General features: G+C 38.1%; 1 protein-coding gene and 1 pseudogene across 31 annotated transcripts in view; one reads left to right on the top strand and one right to left on the bottom strand.

Moving 5' to 3' along the window:
* Positions 1–24,784, top strand: part of REPS2 (RALBP1 associated Eps domain containing 2) — a 196,101-nt gene that overhangs the window by 131,096 nt on the left and 40,221 nt on the right. For 18 of the 30 annotated variants that reach the window (XM_002808517.4, XM_015127008.3, XM_077988232.1 and 15 more), the window contains one exon: positions 22,957–23,018. In XM_002808517.4, coding sequence (XP_002808563.2) covers positions 22,957–23,018 — 62 coding nt within the window. Of the gene's footprint in view, positions 1–1,219; positions 1,307–22,956; positions 23,019–24,784 lie in introns of all 30 variants that reach the window. The other 12 variants (XM_077988221.1, XM_077988226.1, XM_077988224.1 and 9 more) reach the window with 1 other exon arrangement.
* On the bottom strand, positions 16,524–20,167 carry LOC144338479 (chromobox protein homolog 1 pseudogene; annotated as a pseudogene). The gene has a single exon (XR_013412694.1). The product of XR_013412694.1 is annotated as a chromobox protein homolog 1 pseudogene (transcript).

Raw genomic sequence — 24,784 nt, forward strand, 5'->3', positions numbered from 1 at the left:
AAGGAAAAAGCAGGAAATAGAATAAAAAATTGTAGGACCAATGGAAGGAGAGTCCACAGACTCTTGGTATAGGATTCAAATAGCATTTAAAGGAATAGCTTAGAAGTAGGTGGCATTAATGCCTTTACACTTATGAGAATAGGTAACATGATATGGGGAAAAAGAACAAAGGGCTGATTTAGAATGTAAGTCTATAAAAATGAACAAAGCCAACTTTGGAAATATAGAACAGTTGGCTTCAACTTTGGTCTGTAAAGAGAGTGTGAATGTGTGATTTATAGTAGCCTAGATGATTCCAGGGCTCTAGGTACTGGCGTCAAACCCAAGGCATGTGTTTTCATAAGGAGAAGTGGATACACTATGATTGCTGTGTGTAACAGGGAGATAACCATTTGTAATAGCTGACCCAGTTCTTGGAGCCATTGCCTCACAGTCCCACACAACTGCTGTGTTTGAGAGATAGCAAAAATGTGCAGGAAAGTCTAAGTCAGTGACAATGCAAGTATGCAAAACGTAGAGGCAGCCAGACCTGGAATTTGCTTAGTGATGTTTGGATTTTATAGCTCTGTATTTATAGCTATGAAACATCTTTTATTACTGAGATTCCTGTAAGAAAAATCACACTAAGCTGGTACCTAATCTCCTTTTCCTCAATGAAACAGTTACTTTCATGAGGTGATTTTTTTTTTTTCATAAAAAAGGGTTTCTTCTGTCCACGGAGACAGTAAGAACTACCCCTCTCTTCCACTCTTGATTCAGACCTGCCTCTTCTCAAAGCCATGCCTGAGGTTTGTAGCCTGAGGTTTCCATGGTGACAGTAAAAAGCCTTAGCTCTGCCTTGTTCCAGTCATTGAGAATCTGCCTGGCAGAAGGGGCAGATATGGTGTGGAGGAGACATAGCCTTCCTTTAAAGTTTCAGACTGGGCATTTTCATCATTTCCACTCAAATCTAGCTGGGGAGACGTAGGCCCATGGATAGACCTAGTTGCCAGGCAGCTGGGAAATGTAGTCCTTGGCAGGGCAGCCATTTCCCAGAAATACCCTTCTTACTGCAGAAAAGGAGAAGGGGATGTTGATGGTCAGTTTTTTTTTTTTTAACCACACCCCATATGGCCAAATACATTGAGATCCACACATTAAAACCATTGTGATGGCTGAACAGAACACATCCGGGGCTAGTGGCTGTCCGTGGGTAGCTAATTTCCTGTCTCTGCTTTAGATATACTGATAATAACAACTCATTCCATGGTTAAGAAACTATGGTACATCATCCTATGGAATTGTATGAAGCTGTTAAAAAGAACAGGTACGTATACTACATGGAGAGCTACCTCAGATAAATTAAGTGACAAAAGCATGGTGCAGAATGTGTATGTTTATAAATGTATAGACAATTTCAGGATGATGCTAAAGAAACTGGCAATGATAGTTGCCTCTGGGGAAGGGGAACAGTATGACTGAGGACAGGACTGGGAAACAAGCTGACTTTCTGTTGAATGCCTATTTGTATCTTTTTAATTTTGGCTCATGTACAGATGTCACCTATTATAAGAAATTTGCTTTTCACTCTTTAGCTGTAATGATGGTATCTGAGAGTACCAGAGATGTCTTTCCTGCCTGAGTTTACCTATCTCAGACTTCCCTACGACTCTGTATTCAGGGTGTCTTTATGACCATCTGCTACCACCTCCTGGAATGCAGCTGAAATGACAGAAGTGTTCTGAGTCCTTTTTTTTTTTTTTTTTTTTTTTTTTTTTTTTTTTTTTGAGATGAAGTCTCGCTCTGTCACCCAGGCTGGAGTGCAGTGGCATGATCTCAGCTCACTGCAAGCTCCGCCTCCCGAGTTCATGCCATTCTCCTGCCTCGGCCTCCCGAGTAGCTGGGGACTACAGGCACCTGCCACCATGCCTGGCTAATTTTTTGTATTTTTAGTAGAGATGGGGTTTCACCGTGTTAGCCAGGGTGGTCTCGATCTCCTGACCTCATGATCCACCCACCTCGGCCTCCCAAAGTGCTGGGATTACAGGCATGAGCCACTGCACCCGGCTCTGAGCAGCCTTTTAAGCTCTCATGTGTTCTTCAGATTCCATTTCAGTGCCCTTCCAACACTGAGGAGTAGTTCTGGACGACCTCCCAAAGGTTACATTGTGAGATGTATAGTTGGGTAAAACGTCGTGGTGAGGGCTCTGTCTTAACTTGGAAGTGGCTGTGTTTATTGAGTGGCGAATTGAGAAGTCTTTCCTGGGTTTTCTATAAATGAATATTTGTTTCTGTAACTTAAGAAGTAGGTAAACTGCTTGGGTAAGTTTGAGTAAGAGATGTTTTTTTAAGTAAGAGATGTTCCTAATACCAAACTTACCTTTCAGGTTCTCTAAAAGATGAATTTGGCCACACAAGCAGCTCTGACCTTATAGATTTCCTTATTGTGTTTTTCCTGTGAGTGCTACTTGTTTCTTTTAAAATCTAGTAGGACTATGGGATTTCTGACCCATCCCAAACTTTTGGGTCCACAGTGCACAGCTAGCCAAGGGTTCAATTTGGCAGTCTGGGCAGTTTTTTTTTAAATGAAAGCTTTATTGAGATGTAACCCATATACTATAAAATTCACCTTTTTAAAGTGCACAATTCAGTGATATTTAGTATATTCATAGTGTTATATAACCATCAGCACTATGTAATTTCAGAATATTTTCATCGCCCCCAAAAGAAACCCCATACCTATGAGCAATCATTCCCATTCCTCCCTTTTCTTCCCCTATCCCTTGGCAACCACTAACTTACTTTCTGTTTCTATGGATTTGCCCATTCCGGAATTCTGTATTAATGGAATCATACAATATGTAGTCTTTTGTGACTGGCTTCTTTCACTTAGTATAATGTTCTCAAGGTTCATTCATGTTGTAGCATGAATCAATACTTCATTCCTTTTATGGCTGAATAATCTTTCATTGTATGGATAAACCACATTTTTTGATATTTGGGTTGTTTCCACTTTTTGACTATTGTGAATAATTCTACTATAGATATTCATGTCTAAGTTTTTGTGTAAACATATTTTTTCTTTCTCTTGAGTATATAGGTAGGGCAGGAATTTCTGGTTCATATGGTGACTCTATGTTGAACATTTTGAGGATCTACTGAAGTATTTTCCAAAGCAGCGGAAGCAATTTACTATTTCATTAGCAATTTATGAGGATTCCAATTGTGTTTCTTCACATCCTCAAAACACTTGTTATTGCCTTTTTAATTTTGGCCATCCTAGTGCGCATGAAGTGGTGTTGTGATTTTGATTTGCATTTTCTAATGGCTAATGATGTTATACATCTTTTCATGTACTTATTGGTCATATTTATGTTGTCTTTGGAGAATATTCAGAATCTTTGCTCATTTAAAAATTGAGTTGTCTTTTTATTGTTGATTTGTAAATGTTCTTTATATATTTTGCATAAAATTTCCTTTACAGATACTTGATTTACAAATATTTTCCTTCATTCTGTGGGTTGTCCTTTCATGTTTTTGATGGTGTCCTTTGAATCATAAAAGTTTTTAATTTTGATGAGGTCTAATTTATGTATTTTTCTTTTGTTGCTCGTGCTTTTGCTGTCATATCTAAAAAATGACTGCTTAACTCTAGGTCACAAACACTCCTCTTTTCTTCTCAAAGTCTTACAGTTTTGGATCTTACATTTAGGTCTTTGTTCTGTTTTGAGTTAATTTTTTTATATGGCATGAGATAGGAGTCCAAATTCATTTTTCTGCATGTGGACATACAGTTGTCCCAGTACCATTTGTTGAAAAGACTATTAATTCTCCATTTAATTTTCCTGGCACCTTTGTTGAAAATCAATTAACCATAAACATAAGGATTTATTTCTGGACTCTCATTTCTGTTCCGTTGGTCTATAGGTCTATCCTTATGCCAGTACCACAGTATCTTGATAATTGTAGATTTATAGTAAGTTTTGAAATTGGGAAGTGTGAGTCCTCCTGCTTTATTCTTTTTCAAGATTGTTTTGGTTATTCTGAGTCCCTTGCATTTCCACATGAAATTTATGATCAGCTTGTCAATTTCTGCAAAAACAAAAAGTCAGCTGGGATTTTGGTAGGGCTTGCATTGAATTTGTCTATCAGTTTGGTTAGTATTGCTGTTTTAATAACATTAAGTTGTCCAATGCATGAATACAGTATGTTTTTGCATTTATTTAGGTCTTTAAGTGTCTTTCAACAATGTTTCAGTATATAAGTCTTGCACTTCTTTTGTTACATGTATTCCTAAAAGTTTTATTCTTTTTGATACAATTCTAAATTGTCTTTAAAATAATTTTCATCACATTATGCATGTTTTCTTCATGCCTTTTTTATATACATTATACATTATTTCTTGGAGATAACCATGTCAGTACTGATAATTTTATGTTTCTTTTATATATCATCTATATGCTGGCTACTCTATTAAAAACTGTTATGAAAAATTTCAAATTTATGTAAAAGTTGAGAACCTCCACCCCAGATTATTTTGAAGCAAATTCCAAATATCATATGATTTTATATATAAACTCTTTATATATCTTTCTAGGAGATAAGGTCTTAAAATACTTGAGCACAATACCTTTATCATACATAACAAAATTAACAATTCTTTAATATCATTTAATATTTGGCCAGTGTTCATATTTCCTGAATTGTCTCAAGTATGTCTTTTTATACTAGCTTGTTCCAATCAGAATTCAAACAAGGGCTACATGCACATTGCACTTGTTTTGGTATATCTTAAGTCTCTTAACCGATAGGTTCTTCTCTCAGTCTTTTTTTTTCTCTTTGCTATTCATTTATTCATAAAAAATCATCTACCCTGTAGACTTTTTCCACATTCTGTATTTTGCTGATTGTTCTTCCATCCCCTGTATTTCCTAGAAAATGATAGGTAGGTCTAGGCTTGATTAGAGTTAGTTTAGATTTTTGACAAGAATACTACCTAGAGATGCTGTGTACTTCTTACTGCACCACATTAAGAGATCTCTAGTGTCTAATGCCTTTATTTTTGTGATGTTTGATTGATTAGTGCATTTACCTAGTATTAGCCTGATCCATGTGTTATGATAAAGATCCCAGCGACCTTTCAAATAATGGTTTTATCAGCTATTGATCATCATTGCCTACATCCAGTGGTGTGTCAGCAGATGCTTAACAACTGGCCACTTGCCAATTTTTATGGTGTAAACACTCCTGCCACGGCTAATTTCATTCCTACTGATGTGTTACTGAATGTGGAGGTTGGAACAGATGCACACAGTTGGCTCTCACAAGCTGGCATGAGTTTTTTTCCAGCAAACCACTGCTTAGATCCATTATTTTATCGGTAGTTGCAAAATGGCGATACTCTATTTTATTTTTTCTACCTTTATTGATTGGGACTGTGTTTTATTTAAGCATTTTCCTATTGTTGGACATTTAGTTTGTGACTATCATGAAGCTTGTGAGCTGAAGGAGATCATAAAACAATATAATTCTCAGTACATCAGTAAATTCTTTATATGCATCTGAATTTATAGAATTATATGAAAACTGAAATAGACCTCAGTAATGGTGACCAGAATAGTGTCTTATTCAACCAGTATTTAATGAGCATTTACTGGGTACTTGGCACTTTGGAGAATCTCAAGAGGAATATGGATATGCCCCCAAACTCTGCCAATCAGTGTCACAGTTGTGTGTGATTGTTAGAAGGGTTTTGAGTTTGAGTGGTTGCTAACTAGAGTGATCAGTGGATTTGTGGGCAGGGGGTGCACAGGGCTGGTGAGCTAAACTTTGAAGGATATGACTTTTCAGTCAAATCCTATTGATTCTTTTTGGACATCTGTCTTGATTTACTTCTTATTACTAGCTTCCTGGGAGTCTACTATAGTAGCCTCAAATCTGGCTTGCTTGCTTTGTTCTTTCCTTCATGAGGCAACAGGATTAATTTTCTGCGAGCACAGCTGTGATCACCTCCCTACTCAAAACTCTTCAGGACCTGCTATGTAAACACCAAATTTCTGGTGGAACTGAACTCGAAGCCATGTGATTATATTAGCTCAGTAAGGGACACAGTACCGTGGCCTGGAGTGCCTGGGGAGGAGTGTGTTACAGGAAGGAAGTAGAGACTGGAAGATTCAAGTTGGCTGGCTGGCCAAGAAAAATGGAGACTGGTGGAGAAGGAGTTTGTAGACAGTGTCTTTGGGAAATCTTAGGAGAACAGTCCCATTAGAGTGGTAGGGTTAAGCCAGATTGCAAAAGGTTGTGGCATAAGCAAGGAACTTTGGTGTGGAGAAGTTGTCATCACAAAGTCATTTTGAAATGTCAAAGGCTTAGCAGTTGGTCTGACAGTATGTCACATTTTAAAAAATAATGGTAGTGGCCAGGTGCAGTGGCTCATGCCTGTAATCTCAGTACCCTGGGAGGCCAAGGCGGGTGGATCACCTGAGGTCAGGAGTTCAAAACCAGCGTGGCCAACATGGAGAAACCCCGTCTCGACTAAAAATACACAAATTAGCCCGACGTGGTGATGCGTGCCTCTAATCCCAGCTACTTGGGAGGCTGAGGCTTGAGCCTGGGAGGTGGAAGTTTCAGTGAGCCGAGATCATGCCAATGCACTGCAGCCTGGGTAACGACAGAGTGAGACTCTGTCAATAGATAGATAGATAGATAGATAGATAGATAGATAGATAGATAAGATAGATAGATGTAGGAAAGAGCCATTTCCAAGATGATAGACTCTTTTTGTAGATTGCCTTCCTCCTAACACACATTCATATTCTCTCTCTCTCCCCCACACCACATTATTCAACTCTAATGAAAGTGTGATGGAAACAGCTGCTAGTGAATGAGTACTAACTAATCCTGAAAAAAGCTGTGTACTTCTTGAAATTTTAGTTTGATTTACCTGAAAACTTATACAGACACACAACTAGTGATTTCAACCAACCTAAGAGTTTTAATAGTAAAATGCTTAGGAGGATTGCATTTATGTAAATGTAATATGAGAGAAGAAACCAGAGACCCATCTTTGACCAAGATTGAATCTCATGCATTTTTGTCACTTAAGTCTGCCCATGTGTCCATCCAGGACCTAGTTAACCCTTATTGCGTATCCTATGGTGCAGGAAAAAGGAGTTATTAGTAAACATGGATAAATTTTAGAGTCATAAAGTGTCAATGCTAAAAGAGAACTTGAATGTCATCTTGGCCAACTCTCACATATTACCAATGAGGAGACTAAGAGCCAGGCAATATAATAGCTTTGTTTTTCATCAGAATCTTTTTTTTTTTTTTGAGACGGAGTCTCGCTCTGTCTCCTAGGCTGGAGTGTAGTGGCACGATCTCTACTCACGGCAAGCTCTGCCTTCCAGGTTCACACCATTCTCCTGCCTCAGCCTCCCGAGCTGGGACTACAGACACCCACCACCACGCCCGGCTAATTTTTTTTGTATTTTTTTAAAATTTAATTTATTATTATTATTATACTTTAAGTTCTAGGGTACATGTGCATAACGTGCAGGTTTGTTACATATGTATACTTGTGCCATGTTGCTGTGCTGCACCCATCAACTCGTCAGCACCCATCAACTCGTCATTTACATCAGGTATAACTCCAATGCAATGCCTCCCCCCTCCCCCCTCCCCATGATAGGCCCCGGTGTGTGATGTTCCCCTTCCCGAGTCCAAGTGATCTCATTGTTCAGTTCCCACCTATGAGTGAGAACATGCGGTGTTTGGTTTTCTGTTCTTGTGACAGTTTGCTAAGAATGATAGTTTCCAGCTGCATCCATGTCCCTACAAAGGACACAAACTCATCCTTTTTTATGGCTGCATAGTATTCCATGGTGTATATGTGCCACATTTTCTTAATCCAGTCTGTCACTGATGGACATTTGGGTTGATTCCAAGTCTTTGCTATTGTGAATAGTGCCGCAATAAACATACGTGTGCATGTATCTTTATAGCAGCATGATTTATAATCCTTTGGGTATATACCCAGTAATGGGATGGCTGGGTCATATGGTACATCTAGTTCTAGATCCTTGAGGAATCGCCATACTGTTTTCCATAATGGTTGAACTAGTTTACAATCCCACCAACAGTGTAAAAGTGTTCCTATTTCTCCACATCCTCTCCAACACCTGTTGTTTCCTGACTTTTTAATGATCGCCATTCTGACTGGTGTGAGATGGTATCTCATTGTGGTTTTGATTTGTATTTCTCTGATGGCCAGTGATGATGAGCATTTTTTCATGTGTCTGTTGGCTGTATGATGGCAACCTACAGAATGGGAGAAAATTTTTGCAATCAACTCATCTGACAAAGGGCTAATATCCAGAACCTACAAAGAACTCAAACAAATTTACAAGAAGAAAACAAACAACCCCATCAAAAAGTGGGCAAAGGATATGAACAGACATTTCTCAAAAGAAGACATTTTTTTTTGGTATTTTTAGTAGAGACGGGATTTCACTGTGTTAGCCAGGATGGTCTCAATCTCTTGACCTCGTGATCCACCTGCCTCAGCCTCCCAAAGTGCTGGGATTACAGGTGTGAGCCCCCGCATCCTGCCCAGAATCTTTCGAATATGGGAAATCTTTGTTCAAATCTTTGTTGCAGCAGATTTGGTATCAAAGAAAGCAATCTACATTAAATTAATTTGGGGGGCACACCCTACTACTTTTCTATGGGCAGAAACACTAAATATCTAAAGTTAAAGGATGTATTAAAGAATGAATATGGTAACCTTTGCAAGGCACTCTAATGTGTTTTTTTTTCCTGTGTTTCCTTTTATGTGATTTAAAATGTTAGTAGATTTCTCTGAGGTACTTCAGGGAGATAGGAAAGGAGGTTTTGCCTTCATAGATACTTGGAAATCCTAGGAATATATCTATTTGCTTTTTTACATTTCAAAAATGAAGTTATTATTAAAAACTCTAAATATAGCAAGAATATAAGACAAATAGTATACTGAACATCTGACTTCAACAGTTATCGACTGTGTCCCATCTTGTTTCATATCTATCTTCCTCCACATTATTAATTATACTTTTTTCTACCCTTAGCTCAACAAAAACTTTATTGAGGTATGTAGATCATAAAGTTTATCCATTTTCAGTGTAAAATTTAATGATTTCTAGTAAATTTATCAAATAGTGCAACTTTCACCATAACCCAGTTTTAGATCATTTTCAGCACCCCAGTAATACTCCACATTCGTATTTACTGTTAGTCCCCATGCCCAGCGCCAGGCAACCACTAACCTATTTTGTGTTTCTGCAGATTTTCCTTTTCTGAACACTTTATATAAACCCAATCTACAATATGGGGTCTTTTGTGTCTGACTTTGTTTACTTGGCATGATGTTTTTGAGGTTCATTCATGTTGTATCATGTATCAGTACTTAATTCCTTTTTATTGCTGAATAGTATTCCATTGTATAGCTATATCACATTTTGTTTATCCATTCTTCAGTTTGACAGACATTTGAATTGTTTCTGCTTTTTGCCTGTTATGAATAATGCTGCCATTAATATTTGAATACAAGTCTTTGTGTGAACATATGTTTTCATTTCTCTTAGCTAGATATGTAAGGGTGGAATTGCTGGGTATGTGGTAAATTTATGTTTAACTTTTTAAGAAATGGACAAAGTGTTTTCTAAAGTATCTGCACATTTTACCTTCACATCAGAAATACATGAGGGTTACTCTTTATATCCTCACCCATACTTATTATCTTTTTGATTATCCTACATCCTAGTGTGTGTGAAGTGACATCTCCTTGTGGTTTTGATTTGTATTCCCCTGATGATTAATGATGATGAGCATCTTTTCATGTGCTTATTAGTTATTCCTGTATTTTATTTGATGAGATGTTGTATTAGTCCGTTTTCACGCTGCTGATAAAGACATACCCAAAACTGGGCAATTTACAAAAGAAAGATTTAGTTGGACTTACAGTTCCACATGGCTGGGGAAGCCTCACAATCATGGCGGAAGGCTAAAGGCACGTCTCACATGGTGGCAGACAGGAGAAGAGAGCTTGTACAGGGAAATTCCCATTTTTAAAATCATCAGATCTCGTGAGACCCATTCACTATCATGAGAACAGCATGGGAAAGACCTGCCCCCATGATTCAGTCGTCTCCCACCGGCTCCTTCCCACAACACATAGGAATTATGGGAGATACAAGATGAGATTTGGGTGGGGACACAGAGCCAAACCATATCAGATGTCTACTCAAATCATGCTCATTAAAAAATTGAGTGTGTGTCTTATTGTTGAGTTGTATATTCTGTAATTCTTTATATATTCTGGATACAAATCCTTTATCAGATAGATGATTTGCAAATATTTTCCCAGTCTGTGACTTGTCTTTTTGTTTTCTTAATGATATGTTTTGAAGTGCAGAAGTTTTGAGTTTTGACAAAGTGTAATGTTAAATTTTTTCCTTTTTGGATTGTGCTTTTGGTGTCATATCTAAGAAGTCTGCCTAACCTAAGGTCTTGAAGATTTTCTGTTGTTTTCTTCTAAAATTTTTATAGTTTTAGCTCTTACATTAAGATCTTGAATCGATTTTAAGTTTTGTATAAGGTGTGAGGTAAGGATCTAAGTTCATCTCTTCGTATATGAATATCCAGTTGTCCCAGCACTATTTGTCAAAAAATAGTCTCCTTTTCCTGTTGCCTTGGCACCTTTGCTGAGAATCACTTGTCTGTTAAATATAAGGTCTTATTTTTGGATGCTGCATTCTGTTCTGTTGGTTTATGTTTATTTTTATGCTAGTACTATACTGGATGTTTTTAAACACAGGGGAGTCATACATAATCTTGCAAAGAGGTAATCCCATGACTCAGAAGTCTAAGTATTTGCTACAATGGCATATTTTTTAGATAGTATATATTATCTTATTTACTTCATTTGTGGTTTGTAGCATGTTCAGTAGGATCCTTTGAGCTCCTTGAGGTTGCAATACTTTTTTGCTTTGAAGCCTTCTGTCATGCTTACTCCCTGAATATAGAATACCCTCTGTCTAGCTGTTTATCCTCCATCTCTGCATTTTTCTGCTCTGCCTGCCCTGTAGGTTCAAAATGTGATCCTGATTACTGCTCGATAGTAGCCTTGTGTCCTTGGCAAGGTCATTTATTTCTTCAGGTCTTAATTTTCTCATCTGTAAAGTGAAAGAATCAGATTTGATCTCACTACTTTTCTAAATTCAGTCATTAATATTTTCCTTGTTGAACAGTTACAAGGCATGTGTAAGTTAATCTCTTTTAACTGGTGAAAAAGTATATTCTGTTCCATAGAGAATTAAATGAGCTTATATTTCAGGGGGTGGTGTGTGGTCATCAGGGGATAGAGGCAGGTATTTCTGGAAAGGTGTTCTTGGCAAACATTTTGTTACATACACAGGTGTATATGACATACATGCCCATCACTGTGTATACTGGGTGATCAAGAGATATGTATAAGGTCATACATGCTTTTATGATTAGAAAGGAGAGAAAGAATGAACAATTTCTGTTACAAAGAAACAGCTATTTTTATGAACTTGCCAAGAAGAGGAATGGTCCTTACTGATGAAATCCTTAAAGCTTTGCATGTGGCTCTTTACTTGATTGATATTTAAAAGTATAGGTCCCACTGGGAGGCTCCTTTCAACGTTTTCCATTCCTTGAGTGTTTTTCCCCCCTTTGGTATTTGAATGCTTTTATTTTCTTCACATAAAATATTCTTAGGGGGGATGGGAGCCCCTTTCCACAGCTGAAGTTATTCCAAGTTTTGTTCCCCTGAAGAATCGACTTTCTGTTCCTGAAGCTTTCAGTGGCCACATCTGCTGCTTTATTTCCACTCAATAAGTTGGAATGTATTTTCATTTAGTTATCGATTAGGGGCTATGTAAAAATCTGAAGGAAATTAGTAAATAGTAATGTTTATGAATAATGTTTTACCTAGAAATTTCTAAGCATAATTAAATAACAGGATAAAAATTGTTAGAGGTTGGAGTTTTGGATGAAGATACCAGGAAGGAGAGATCCAATAGATCAGTATCAGAATCTGCATGTCTTTCAATAAACTTAAGAAATTGTTTTAAACACTAGAAATTATTAGTCTGTCTTCTGAATTTAGGATTAAATGACAGTTTCTTTTCCTGAAGTTTTTAATGTGGTTTTCAGGATTGGGGTATTTATTATTTTCTTTTGGATTACACTTATAAAAACTTTTGGCTGGACAAAGCCTTGCTGATAACTAGTATCCCACTTTATTAACTGTAACACTTCATGAATAAACCTGGAATTGCTTGACAAGTATGGTCACTTTTTAAAGTATGTGGGAACAACATTCTCCTCCCGTCTTCTTGCCTTCTTTTCCCTCCCAGGAAGGCAACTGTTTACTATTAATGAGTACATTGTCATCTTTTGTAAATGTACACTATTCAGCTTTTTTTTTTCTTTTTTTCCTTTGCCTTCCACCATGTGATCAAAATATTTTTAAAATTTCACTTTGCATGAAGGTGTACTTTTTCTTTTGACTGATTGGGGCATACTGGATAAAATATTTGGATCCAATTTTAAGTCAAGAGTGGACTGAAAATATTGTAAGAAGATTTTTAAATTAAATTTAATTCCAATTTTCAACCACTGTGCGAGTGCCTACTAAACATAAGGTAGTGTGTTTAGGTGCTGTGGGAGACAAAAAGGTGAATTAGACAAAATTGATAGAATGTAGCTAGATTAATATATCCCACCATTAAAGGAAAGGAACACAAAATTATAAATACAAGGAAGAGATTTCTCAGCAGTGACTGAACAAGGAAAAATGCATGAGCTAATGCTTTTTTTTTTTTTTTTTTTTTGGAAAAAGTGGCAACTGAGGGAAATCCTAAGGCTTTGGGTGCACTTCCGACTCTGCCTGCTTCCCTGCAGAAGCCGTGTGTGTGAGTAGGCAAATCTTGAGATTTCTCATCGAGACCCTAGATCTAGAGCAAAGTGAAATGAATGAGTACTCTTAATTTTCCTTTTTCTTGACTGAGGGTCAGTGGAAATGACTTCAGGAAAGAGAGCTGGAAAAGTAAATAATCATAGCTGATATCCTGATATTGTAGAGGGGGAAGGCCCAGGGCTCCATGCTGAACTGAGGGGACAAACTGAAGTCTGAGAAGTTCCTCCAAGGCCATTGATAGAACTCCAAGAGTTAGGAGAATGCACTCTGCTGCAGGGTTTTAAAATGTTGATTATTTTGGTATTTCCTTCGTAGTTCTAAATAACACATTTGTGTAACTTCTTGTAGACTTCAATTTCTGCCATCATCTTCCCTCCCCCAGTATCTTTCTCCACCCTTCTGATAGTTGTATTATAATTTTGGTTAGATTAATATTTAGTGTTCATATTATTGTTATGGCCATGTAAGCCATATAGTAAATTAGTTACCTTTTTTACTTACACAGGTTTTTGTTTGCCTTGGAGTGAATATCAACTTGTTTCTTTTCAATGTACTTGCCCTTGATTCAACCACAGACTTCTTCAATTTTCCAGAGTTCCTCTTATGAAGTTCTCACACCTCAGGTGTTCTGCCAGTTTCAGCTTTTTGAAGAAATATAAACTGATTGTCTTCAATGCCTGGTACATAGTTTTCATCATGGGATCTCCCTACACTGTCATCCAAGGATTCCCTTCCTCTTTTTCCCATGTTGGATTTCTTTTATACTGTATCCTGTGTCTTTCTCTTTCTTGGTTTACTCTCTTGTTTTGGTGAAACACATCCTTTAGTAGCTGCCTTAGAAAGGGTGCATGGAGCTCAATTTGAGACCCTGAATGTCTAAAAATGTATTTAATTGTATCATCATGCAGGCTGCTAGTTTTGGATATACAGTCATCAGTTGGAAATAAGTTTTCTTTAGAATTTTGATGGAATTGTGCCAATGGATTCTAGCTTCTAATGATATATGAAGAAGTCTAAAACCATTTGGACATCTGATCCTTTGTATATGACTTGCTCTCTTCTCCCATGCCCTGCTGAAAACTTGTAAATTATTTTGACTCTAGTACTTTGAAATTTCATGATATACCTTGTCATGAGTCTGTTTTCTTCCATTGTCCTGGATATTCAGTGGGTCCTTTAAATTTAGAAACTCATATTCTTCATTTCTGGGAAATTTTATTGAACTATTTAATTGATTATTTTTCCTGCCGTTTTCTCTGTTTATCTTTGTGGATCTTTTATTTGGCTACTACCCTACTTTCTGGAAGATTTCCTCAGATTATTTTTGACCTTTCTATTCTCTTTCTGCTATCTTACTTTTAATTTCCAAGTATTCTTTTTTTGTTTTGTTTTCTGAATGTTCTTTTTAAATACCATCCCATTATTTCATCTTAGCAAATAGCATATCTTGTGTCTTATTGAGACTGTCTCTGATGACCCTAGTTAAAATTTTATCTGTCACTCCCTACCCCATTGTCTCTTTTCTCAGTAGAATATGAGCTTCATAAGGGTGTAGCTTTTTTCCCCTGTTTTTCCCATGGATATTTTCCCAATACCTTGAACAATACCTCCCACATAGTGTTTAAGTGTTTCTGGAATAAACTTAATGATCATTCTGATGATACTAATAATATATATTTTAACATTTTCTCCTAGTAAAGGTCTAGTCTGTTTCTTTGGGGTCACTTCTTCCTGTTTTTATTGATCACTACCTTAGGTTAGAACATTTTCTGCAGATGTCTGGTAATACTTAGTCATCCACTTATATTTAATAATGAAGGATAAAAAGTTGGTTGGAATATATGAGCAAATTGATGGAAGTTGCCAGCTATTGGCTTCATGGTAGAATGGTCTGGCCAGGCCGTCCTGTTGGAGATCCCTTGATATCAATTCTTTAGATGTCTCTTCCTGGCTGATCTGATTCTCTGGAACACATTCTGCTAATCTCTGGAAGGACGCAGCAGTCTGGGAGCAGAAGGGAAGAAGAAGGCTGGAAGAATCTCAGCATCCAAAGTGCATATTTTTACTGAATCTGTCTGTTTTCAGCACGGCCCTCATGCCTTCATCTGGGCCTGGTGCCTTCCCTGAAAAGAAAACTATATCTAGCATTTTGCTGGAGTGAGAAACATGCTGAAACTGTGCAGAATGTGGGAGAAAATCTCGGGATCTAACTGCTCCTAAACTGCTTTGATCAGTCATTTTTTTTTTCTTTTTTCTTTTTTTGTGAGGATGGAACATAATCCTATAGATCTTAAGATAGTTTAAAGAAATATTTGTTGATCGCTTATACTGTATTTTGAGTTATCAGGTGAGACAGATATAAGGCATAGATACTACAGCAGAGGGGACTGTAAGAGTAGGGCCCCTGAAGCCAAAAACATCATGAAGAATAGCTAGAACCAGATCCTGAAGGGTCTTGTCAAAGTATACCCTTTTCCTGAAGGATAGGAAATAAATCCACTATTAGTTCATGGCTTTAGGTTTTTATTGGTTTCCTCATTTTACCCCTACATTCAAAGGAGTTTGATGCCCCCAATTCCTGAGAACTGGGGTCTTCTGTGGTACAAATTGGTTGCTCCCTGCTTTCTCAGATCTGTCTAGTCAGCTATCACTTGCTCATCTGTTTTCCCAGTTCCAAATTTAAACAAGAGCGCTTAAACAGTTCTCTTCATTTTTGTGTTAATGAGTTAAGAGTGAGGTTAGTTGCGTGTATTTGAACTGCTATCTATACTCAAAAGTCTTTGGATAGGACATTTAATAAAACGTTGGGTCATATAGCAGAAACGAGGAATTTTACACAGTATCAAGCCAAGATTTTAGTTTAAAGTGGTCCCTGGTTGATAGTACCCTCAGGTTTCTGGCAGAAGCAATAGAGGGAAGAGGAATTCACTTTCCACATGCCTCAAAGTTTTCCTATAAAGTTCCAAGGAATATGAGTTCAGAGTCACAGGTTGCTAAACACAATAGGAAATGAAGCACAATGAGCAAGAACAAACAGGAAATACAAAGCCCTAAGATATTGAAATTATATAAATATGTTGAAAGAAAAGAGGAAGAAAATGAGTGGCCAAGAAATTATAAAAATGAAAAAGCATTTTCAAAAAAGACCAAATAGAACTTCTAGAAAAGAACAATTCCGTAAAATAAACTTGAAGACTGGATTTTGTTAGACATTAAGGACAGCTAAAGAGGGAAGTGGTTACTTGGACAGTAGATCATAGAAAATTATCTAGAACGCAGTACAGTTAGAAAGCTCTTGAAGGAGAGAGGAGGGAAAAATGGTAAAAAGACAACATTTAAAGAATCACTGAGAGTTGACCAAAATTAATGGGTTGCTACATGGTTCAGAAATTCCAGTAAAGCTCAAGCAAAGTGATAAAATAAAATGATGATAGAGAAATACATGTGCAGACATAGGATAAAGTTTGATATTTCGGTGTACCAAAAACAAAGAGGAGATCTTAAAAGCAACCAGAGAGAAGATGGTCTATCTAACAAAAGAGTGATTCGACTGAAGGCTGGCTTCTTTTTTTTTTTTTTTTTAATTATTTTTTATTATTATACTTTAAGTTCTAGGGTACATGTGCATAACGTGCAGGTTTGTTACATATGTATACTTGTGCCATGTTGCTGTGCTGCACCCATCAACTTGTCAGCACCCATCAACTCATCATTTACATCAGGTATAACTCCCAATGCAATCCCTCCCCCCTCCCCCCTCCCCATGATAGGCCCCGGTGTGTGATGTTCCCCTTCCCGAGTCCAAGTGATCTCATTGTTCAGTTCCCACCTTAATAGCAATAGTGGAAACCAGAAGGCAGTGGAATGTTGCCATCAATGTGCTGGGAAAAAATAGCTGTCAATTTAGAATTCTATACCCAATTAAATCCTCTTTCAAGAGGGGAAAAATGACTTTTCAGTCAAATAAACTAAGTTTGCTGCTAATAGACTTCTCAATTAAGGAAATTCTAAAAGACGTACTTTAGACATCATAAAATAAACTGTAATGGAAATTAGGAAGCTTTTAGCACTGAGTGATAATATCACAAATAAAAACCTATGATATTCTACTAAGGAGGTACTTGGAAAAAAATCTATAACCCTAAATGCTTACATTAGAAAATAAAAGCTACAAATTAGTGAACTAAGCAACCAATTCAAGGTGGAAAAAGAACAAGATATGCCCAAAGAAAGTAAATGGAAGAAGATAAGCAGCATTAATAAGACAGAAAGCAAGCATACAATACAGAGGCTCAAAAAAGTTAAAAGTTGGTTTTTTGAAAAGAGTAACAAAACTGACAAAATGCCAGCTGAGATTAGTGAAGGAAAACTTGAGTATGAGGAACGGGAAAAGACAATTACACATGCAGAGATTAAAATAAATAATAAGAGGGGGGTATGGACACCTTTATGCTAATAAATTTGAAATTTTAGACAATGAATAAATGCCTAGAAAAATATCATTTATAAGAATCGACTTAAGAATTAGAAAGTCTGAAGAGTCCTATAACAATTCAAGAAGTAGAATCATTAGTTTAAAATCTTGTTTAAAGAAAACTCCAGGCTCAGGTGGCTCTCCTGGGAAAATTTTTACTTGATATTCAAGAAAAAATTTCCAATCTTATACAACCTATTTAAGAGTATAAACAGGGCATGGTAGGGGGTGGGGGCTGGTGCTGTCCACCTGAATGAAGCATAATAGAGGACCATATGAGAAAGGACATCACTTGCCAGTCTCACTCATGAAGATAGTTGCAAAAATCCTAAACAAAATATCAGCTAACCAAATCTAGCAGATACAAAAACCTGACCAAGTTGAGATTATCCAGGTCTGCAAGGGTGTTTTAATATTAGACAATCCAGAATGTAATTTACCACATTAACAAATTATAAGGAAAAAATCATACCATCATCTCAGTGGCTGGAGTTATAGCTCCGATTAAAATCCAACAACAAATTATACTGAAAAGAAGTCTCAAAATAAGGATAGGAATTTTCATAATAATCTATTTCTTTTCAGGGATTATAAATCTATAGTTTTATTAAGATAAAAACTGACAGTGTGGTATGAAGTTTACATTCAAACAAAGTTTTCAAAGAAATCTATCACATGCCTAAAAAGATTTTACAATGTAGCTCTAGATCCAAGTCTAGATGATATCAAGAACTGATGAATCTCACGACTCAAGACAGAGCATTTTGGGTATCAGTTACTTCTTAGGATTTCTTAAAAAGTGATTTTATTTGTTTTTTTTTTTTGTGTGTGTGTTTTAAAGTGAATCACTGCCCAGTATGAAAGTTTAATCTTCTCCTGAGACCAAGAGTTTTGAAATCATTCAACTCTTGAATCAATTCAGTGAAACTTGTGCTATCAGTGACTGAACCCTGCCACCAATGGTTTCAGTGTTCAAAGCTCAAAAAAGAGAATGGCTGCAAAAGTTCTCCCAACTAAGAGCGTGGGCCCTTTACTTTCCCTCCTGTCTTACCATCTCCTCTACCACCCCAACACCTCAGCCAGTGGCTAGGGTGAACAAGCTGATATTTATAACTTCATTATTGGAAAAGAAAGTGTCTTCTAATTTCAGGAATTAGTACCTCTGAGGCAGAATGATCTGCTTGTACTATACACTCTCCAATAAAAGACCTTCCTTCCTCAGTCAATTTCCATCTCCAAAATGGCAACTCTGGTAACTTATTAACTGGCTTAGTCCTTTGTGGGACTAAGTGCATTAAGTTTAGGCAGGAAACACTTTGTCTTATAGATTTCAAACATTCACAGCTTTTAAACAGTCTCTCACAGTCCGTATTTATGGTGCCAGTGACATTTTTTTCAAAGATAAAATATTCTGGACATAGAAGCAAATCATTAGTTTTCTGTTCTTTGCATTGCTTCACATTTCCCCTATCAGGCCCCAAATTTTAATCAAAATGATGCTACCCATCTTCCTTTCCCCCCTTCCCATTACTCCCTCTCCCACATAATACACCAGTAATAGCCAAAAACTACACATGTGCTACGCTGTAAAAATGCAGAGTTAACACTATTGGGAAGAAAGTTGTGCATTGCAGAGATGCTCTTTGATTATCTACAGTATGTTTTTGCTCTCCCACACACCCAGTTCTACAAGTTTTGTCCTTCATAGAGGGTCCTTTGCTTTTTCTCAGCAAAGCGCAGAAAAGGTTGCTTTGAAGCACTTATCCCCCTCCCCTCCACTGAGATGGATGTGCAAACTATACAGCTTGGAATGGCTTTAAAACACTTGGGCTGCTGCAGGGCACAGAAACAATACTGGCTCTTCAAAGGGCATCTTCTCAAGCCACCTCTGTGGTGTTAAGACAAGTAGAACTTCTTTCCTTCCCACTTGAAACCCACAGTCAGATGTGACAGGGACTGGTACTCAGGAGAGTTAATTCTTGTCATCTTTTTTGTCATCATCCTCTTTGGGGGAGGAACGCCATGTCAGCCTTTCCTCATAGAAGGGTATGACAACCTGTGGGCATTTGACATTGACTTCCTTGGCAGGGACCAGGTCAGCCTCATCAGAGTTTTTCCCTTTCATCAGGAACATGAACTCTCCAGTGGAGTCTGTAGCTCCAATAATCTGCTCCGGCTCCAAACCCCAAGCAAAGACTCGTGACTTTTCTGACTCTTCTTTCTTCTTCTTTGGTTTGCTCTCCTCTCCCTTATCTTCAGAATCATAATCAGCTTTGTGCTCACCTCCCTATGATTTATCTGTCTCATGTGCTGTTTTCTGTGACGGCAGAAACTCATGAGGTCGGGGCAATCTAGGTTCTCTTCTGGCTCCCATGTGTTGTCCTCATCTGAGAACCCCTTCCACTTTAGAAGGTACTCCACTTTGCCCTTTACCACTGGGTGGAGAACTTTTTCCACCACATATTCCTGTTCCTCCTCTTCTAGCACCTCCTCCACTTTCTTCTTGTTTTGTTTTTTCCCCATAGCATGCGCCAGCTTTCTGGTGTAAAGGGTGATGCTGCTCAGAGCAGCACCCAAGAGCCAGAGAGGAATCGGTGCTGCACTACTGGCGCATCAGGTCAGCCGCGGGAGTGGCGCTCAGAAAAGCAGCAAGGGTAGCCGCAGTGGAGCCCCTCACTGAAATGGTGTACCACAGGCCTCAGCCAACGGCCCTCCCCTCAGCCGAACAAAAGAGACTTGCACTCTGTGCTGTCCACTACCCGCTGGCCACACCGCCTTCATAATCTGTTAAAGGGTATCTACAACATACCTACAGCAAACACCAACACCATACCCTATGGTGAGCTAGTAAATGCTCCCCTTTGAGATCAAGAAAAGACAAGAATGCCCATTATCGCCATTGAAATTCAACTTTTACAGTAGATAATTCTAACTAGGTAAGACTGGAAAAATAAAAAACATGGCAAAGGTACTGAAAAGATGAAACAAAGCTGCTCTTAATATTTAATATGGTTGGGCACAGTAGCTGATACCTGTAATCCTAACACTTTAGGAGGCCGAGGTGGGAGGACTTCTTGAGCCCAGGAGTTTGAGACTGCAGTGTTAATGATCATGCCACTGCACTCCAGGCCGGGCAACAGAGTGATATCCTGTCAAGTATAATATTTTTTATAGAAGTGTGGGAGCTTCCCCCCAAAAATGCTCTCAGAATTTAATGAGGAAAATAACCTATGCCAACTCTTACAATGAGAGATTCACAATGAATAACGGACACATACTTGTGATACCATTTTGTTGCTTGAAGCTCAATTGTGAGAAACTAAAACAGGATTCCATATTAAATGGCTTCAGTCTTTTACCCCATTTCTTCTTCTTATTTGGGGCAGTTTCTGATAAACCCCAATAAATGGTGTTGTAGGTGACATGCTTTTATCTAAAAGTGTATTCAGAAATAGACGCACACATCATCTTTTAGAAGAGCAGGGTATTTGTCTTTTAAAAAAATTAAATCATACAAAAGAACTTAATGAGATTCGAATCAGGATCTAAATAGTGTTTCTAATAACTCTCAAGGCAGTGAGTAGGGACAGTCAGCCACAGGGCTTACCTGGTTGGTTTCTCTCTCTCAGGGGTCACTGTCTTTTGTTGTCTGGTTTTCTAGTGCCTTGAAAACTGTTGTTTCATATATATTTTTTTCTATGTGTCTTTGGTTGTTTTAAATGGGTGGGTAAATCTGCTTTTTGTTACTTCATCTTGGCTGGAAGCAGAAGTCAATTTAATTAAATGGCTCATCATATCTTGTATAGTCCTCTTTTTTGTTAATAAAGAGTTGTTTTAACAAACATTAATACAATTGCTTCGCCTTTCCCTTAGAAGCTTGCATAGATTTATTTTATTTTATTTTATTTATTTATGAATGAGACAGGTTCTCACTCTGTTGCCCAGGCTGGAGTGCAGTGGCACAATCATGGCTCACTGAAGCTTCGACTCCTGGGTTCAAGTGATCCTCCCGTCTCAACCTCCCAAGTAGCTGGGACTACAGGCGTGCATTACCAAGCCTGGCTAATTTTTGTATTTTTTGTAGATAAGGGGTTTCTCCACGTTGCCCATGCCAGTCTCAAACTCCTGAGCTCAAGGGATCCGCCTACCTTGGCCTCCCAAAGTGCTAGGACTACAGCATGAGCCACCATGCCTGGCCTGTTTCATTTATTTTGAAAGTAAATTAATTTTAAAGGTCCAATCTGTGAGGATCTAAAGACTAGGAACCCTGAGATGAATAATTCCTGAAGACTTTCAGCATTCTCTCCTGCTGTGTGCTTTGTTATTGACAGCTGTTCAAGGTCTCACCACCTCTGGAGTTTTGACCCACCAATGTGTTTCATAAATTTTAATGAAAGACAGATTGAGAGAAATCATAGATAGGCCCACATGATTGTACAGTATCCATGCACTGGCTCAAAATGAAAATCTCTGTGATATTACCCTGAGTTACATTTGTGGAACACACTAAACTCTGTCTTCTAGCTTGTCTGATCCAGCTAGCTAAGGGAAATCAACAGTAATTTGCAAAATCTTTTATATTCTTGGTACATTGCTCTGATTTATTTTTTAAGGCACAGAAGATTGTCCAAATGCATAGTACAAATTTGCAAATAAACTACATATAGTTATTTGGATGATGGTGTTTTTCTAAGGAGTTTGTAAAGAATGTGGTTTAACTTGCCAGTGTGTAATGCTAAACTTATTTCTTGTGTGTTATTATGAACTTTATTTATAATTTCATAGCAGCTGTTTATTTTCACTGCTAAGGTACAATTCAGATGTTCTTGGCTTAACCCAGTATTCTCTGTATCTCACAAAATTTCAAGTTAGACTGGTACTTTGTAAAGACTCTTCAGATGTGGCCAGATTATTTTGGAAACAGCTTTAGATATCCCTGATAATAAATATTAGGGAGAGAAAAAGAAAATGAGGTCTTTGAGGAATACCTAAATATCATTTCAGTCCATCACTGTCAGCCTCCCTCACTGCTTTCAGATCCATTCCCAGGAGCATTTACAGGGTAGCCAAGCTTCCTCATTTGGGTTCCAGCTCCCTTAGTTTCTGTAGCCTACTCGTTGAGCTAATGAGCAGTGTAGTGGCTGAGAGCTGGGGAGAAATATGAGAGAAATCAAAGAAGACCCTTTCTGACTTTTGTCCTAGATTGTTTGAAACTAAATAACATTAGAATAATGAGGAATTGACCACCTTTCCCATGCTGTGTTTTAGGTGTCTTTTCTGTAGTTTTATTATGTCATCTTAATCATAACAGCCTACATAAATACTTGAGTTTGGGTTAGGATGAAAATGAAAAAGGGATTAGAAATAACATGTACTCTTTTTTCTTAAGCCTTCAGAAGGATTGTAAAAACTTAAAGATGTTAAGTGCAAATGCCATTGCCATTCCAAGTTAACAAGCGTAAGAGTTTTTTGTTGTTTGTTTTTGGGGGTGATCCTTAACAGTATGTGTTTTTCTTTTTAGCTACCAAGTCAGGATTGTTACCCCCACCACCTGCGCTCCCTCCGAGACCTTGTCCATCACAGGTAGGAGACATATTTAATTTATGTAAACTGTTCGGTGATAGGGAAGTTGTCCTATCGCTGTGCTTCTTTGCAAGGGTTGATCGCCATAGATCAGGTCCATGAGATTCCCAAGCTGTTACCCTGTGAAGAGAGCAGAGAGTGGTTTAATTTATTCTCATCCAGCCAGCTCCCCAGCCTCACGTGGAAAAAGGAAGTTTCCTCAATAAGCCACCAAGCATACATATAGTAGTTCACTCTTGGTTGTCCAGGGGTACATCTGTTTTCATCCCCAGAGAAGAGTACAAGAAGGGGCCTCTCTCTGATTGGAGGTAGGACATGGGTTTTCTGTATAGTATGTGCAATCTGAGTGCCTATATTTTCGTCAGCACTTTAGGAGCTGTGTTAATTCTACATAAACGAAAAATAACTGGTTATCAACATGGGGTTAGTGCCATGGTTTTGGACTATGGTGCTTTCTTTAGGATGGTACTTTTCCTCAGAACAAAAAGCTGAAATAGCAGGAATGGGAGAGCATGTCACCAAGATCTGTTTTACCCCTAAATTAATTCTGCCTTATTTACATGTGCCACTATGGCCTTACTCATCAATACTTTGCAGAGCTGAAAATGAGAAGGAAACAGTAAATCCATGGAGTGTGGTATATGGTGCTACAGATCTTTCCTTTTATTAATTGCTGCTGAAGAAACTTTCTATCTTTAAAGACCCTTTCTGATTTTTGGCAGAAAATGTTGGGAAATTTCTCAGTAGACAGTCCCTGTTTCTACTTCATTGTTCTGGGTGGTTCAGAGCTATCCTTCCATATGGGGACATCTCAGGACTCATGAGTCACTGAAACCACTTTTAACACATGCTTGTCCTTCTTTCAGTGAATGAAATGGTTTTTAGCATCCACTCAACCTTGAGATGCAAATACTATGAGGTATTGGCTTCCTGCTTTAGTGTGAAGGGTAATAAAAAGCCCATTTCTTCCTGACCTGCATATAAACCAGCGAGAACTCCTTTCCAGGATCTAACATTGGCCTTAAGAGATATTGGTTGAACCGTCAACAAGTATTTATTGAGTCCCTGCTGTATATCTAATGCCAAACCTTAGTTTTGCCCTAAGCCTTTCCTTGGCTGTAATTTCTTCTCATTCAAATTATTAGCTATGTCTATTGAGCATCTCCAATAATTCAGGCTTTGTGCTAAGTGCTTTCAGTGCATTATTTAATCCTCACAAAAGCCCTCTGAGGTAGATACAGGTACTAATACTATCCCTTTTTTACAGATAAGGAAGTTGAAGTATACGGGAGCTAAGCAAGTTACCCAAGGTGGCATAGCTAGTAAATGGTAGAGCCAGCTCCCAAATTGCTGTCTGTCTCCTAAAGGCCCCTCCTGTTACCATCACTGGAGTCTAAGGGTCTATGTATACAGCCAGACAGCAGATCCATTGCACTTGCAATGGAGGCTTTCATCACAGGCCCCTAAGGAGGACCTTGATGAGATGAGGCTCCTGCTCCACACCAACAGCAAACCTGGACTTTGTCACAACAAAATGAGCAGGCATTTGCTAGCTGCTAGTTCATGCCTGGGGCTTGAGAGTCACTTGGTTGAATGCATGGAAGACCTGTCTGAAAGGGCTTTTGTAACCAACCTCCTAGCTTTCTCTTGCTGTACAAATGCCAGTAGTTACTTCCTGGTCCCAAAATATGCTGCTGCTATTGGCAGTCTTCATCTGAGGTGCTTGAGGTGGGCTTCTTGCCTGCTTTTGGAGCTTAGTCACCAAA

Source organism: Macaca mulatta, chromosome X (assembly GCF_049350105.2).
Source record: "Macaca mulatta isolate MMU2019108-1 chromosome X, T2T-MMU8v2.0, whole genome shotgun sequence".
Lineage (NCBI taxonomy): Eukaryota > Metazoa > Chordata > Mammalia > Primates > Cercopithecidae > Macaca > Macaca mulatta.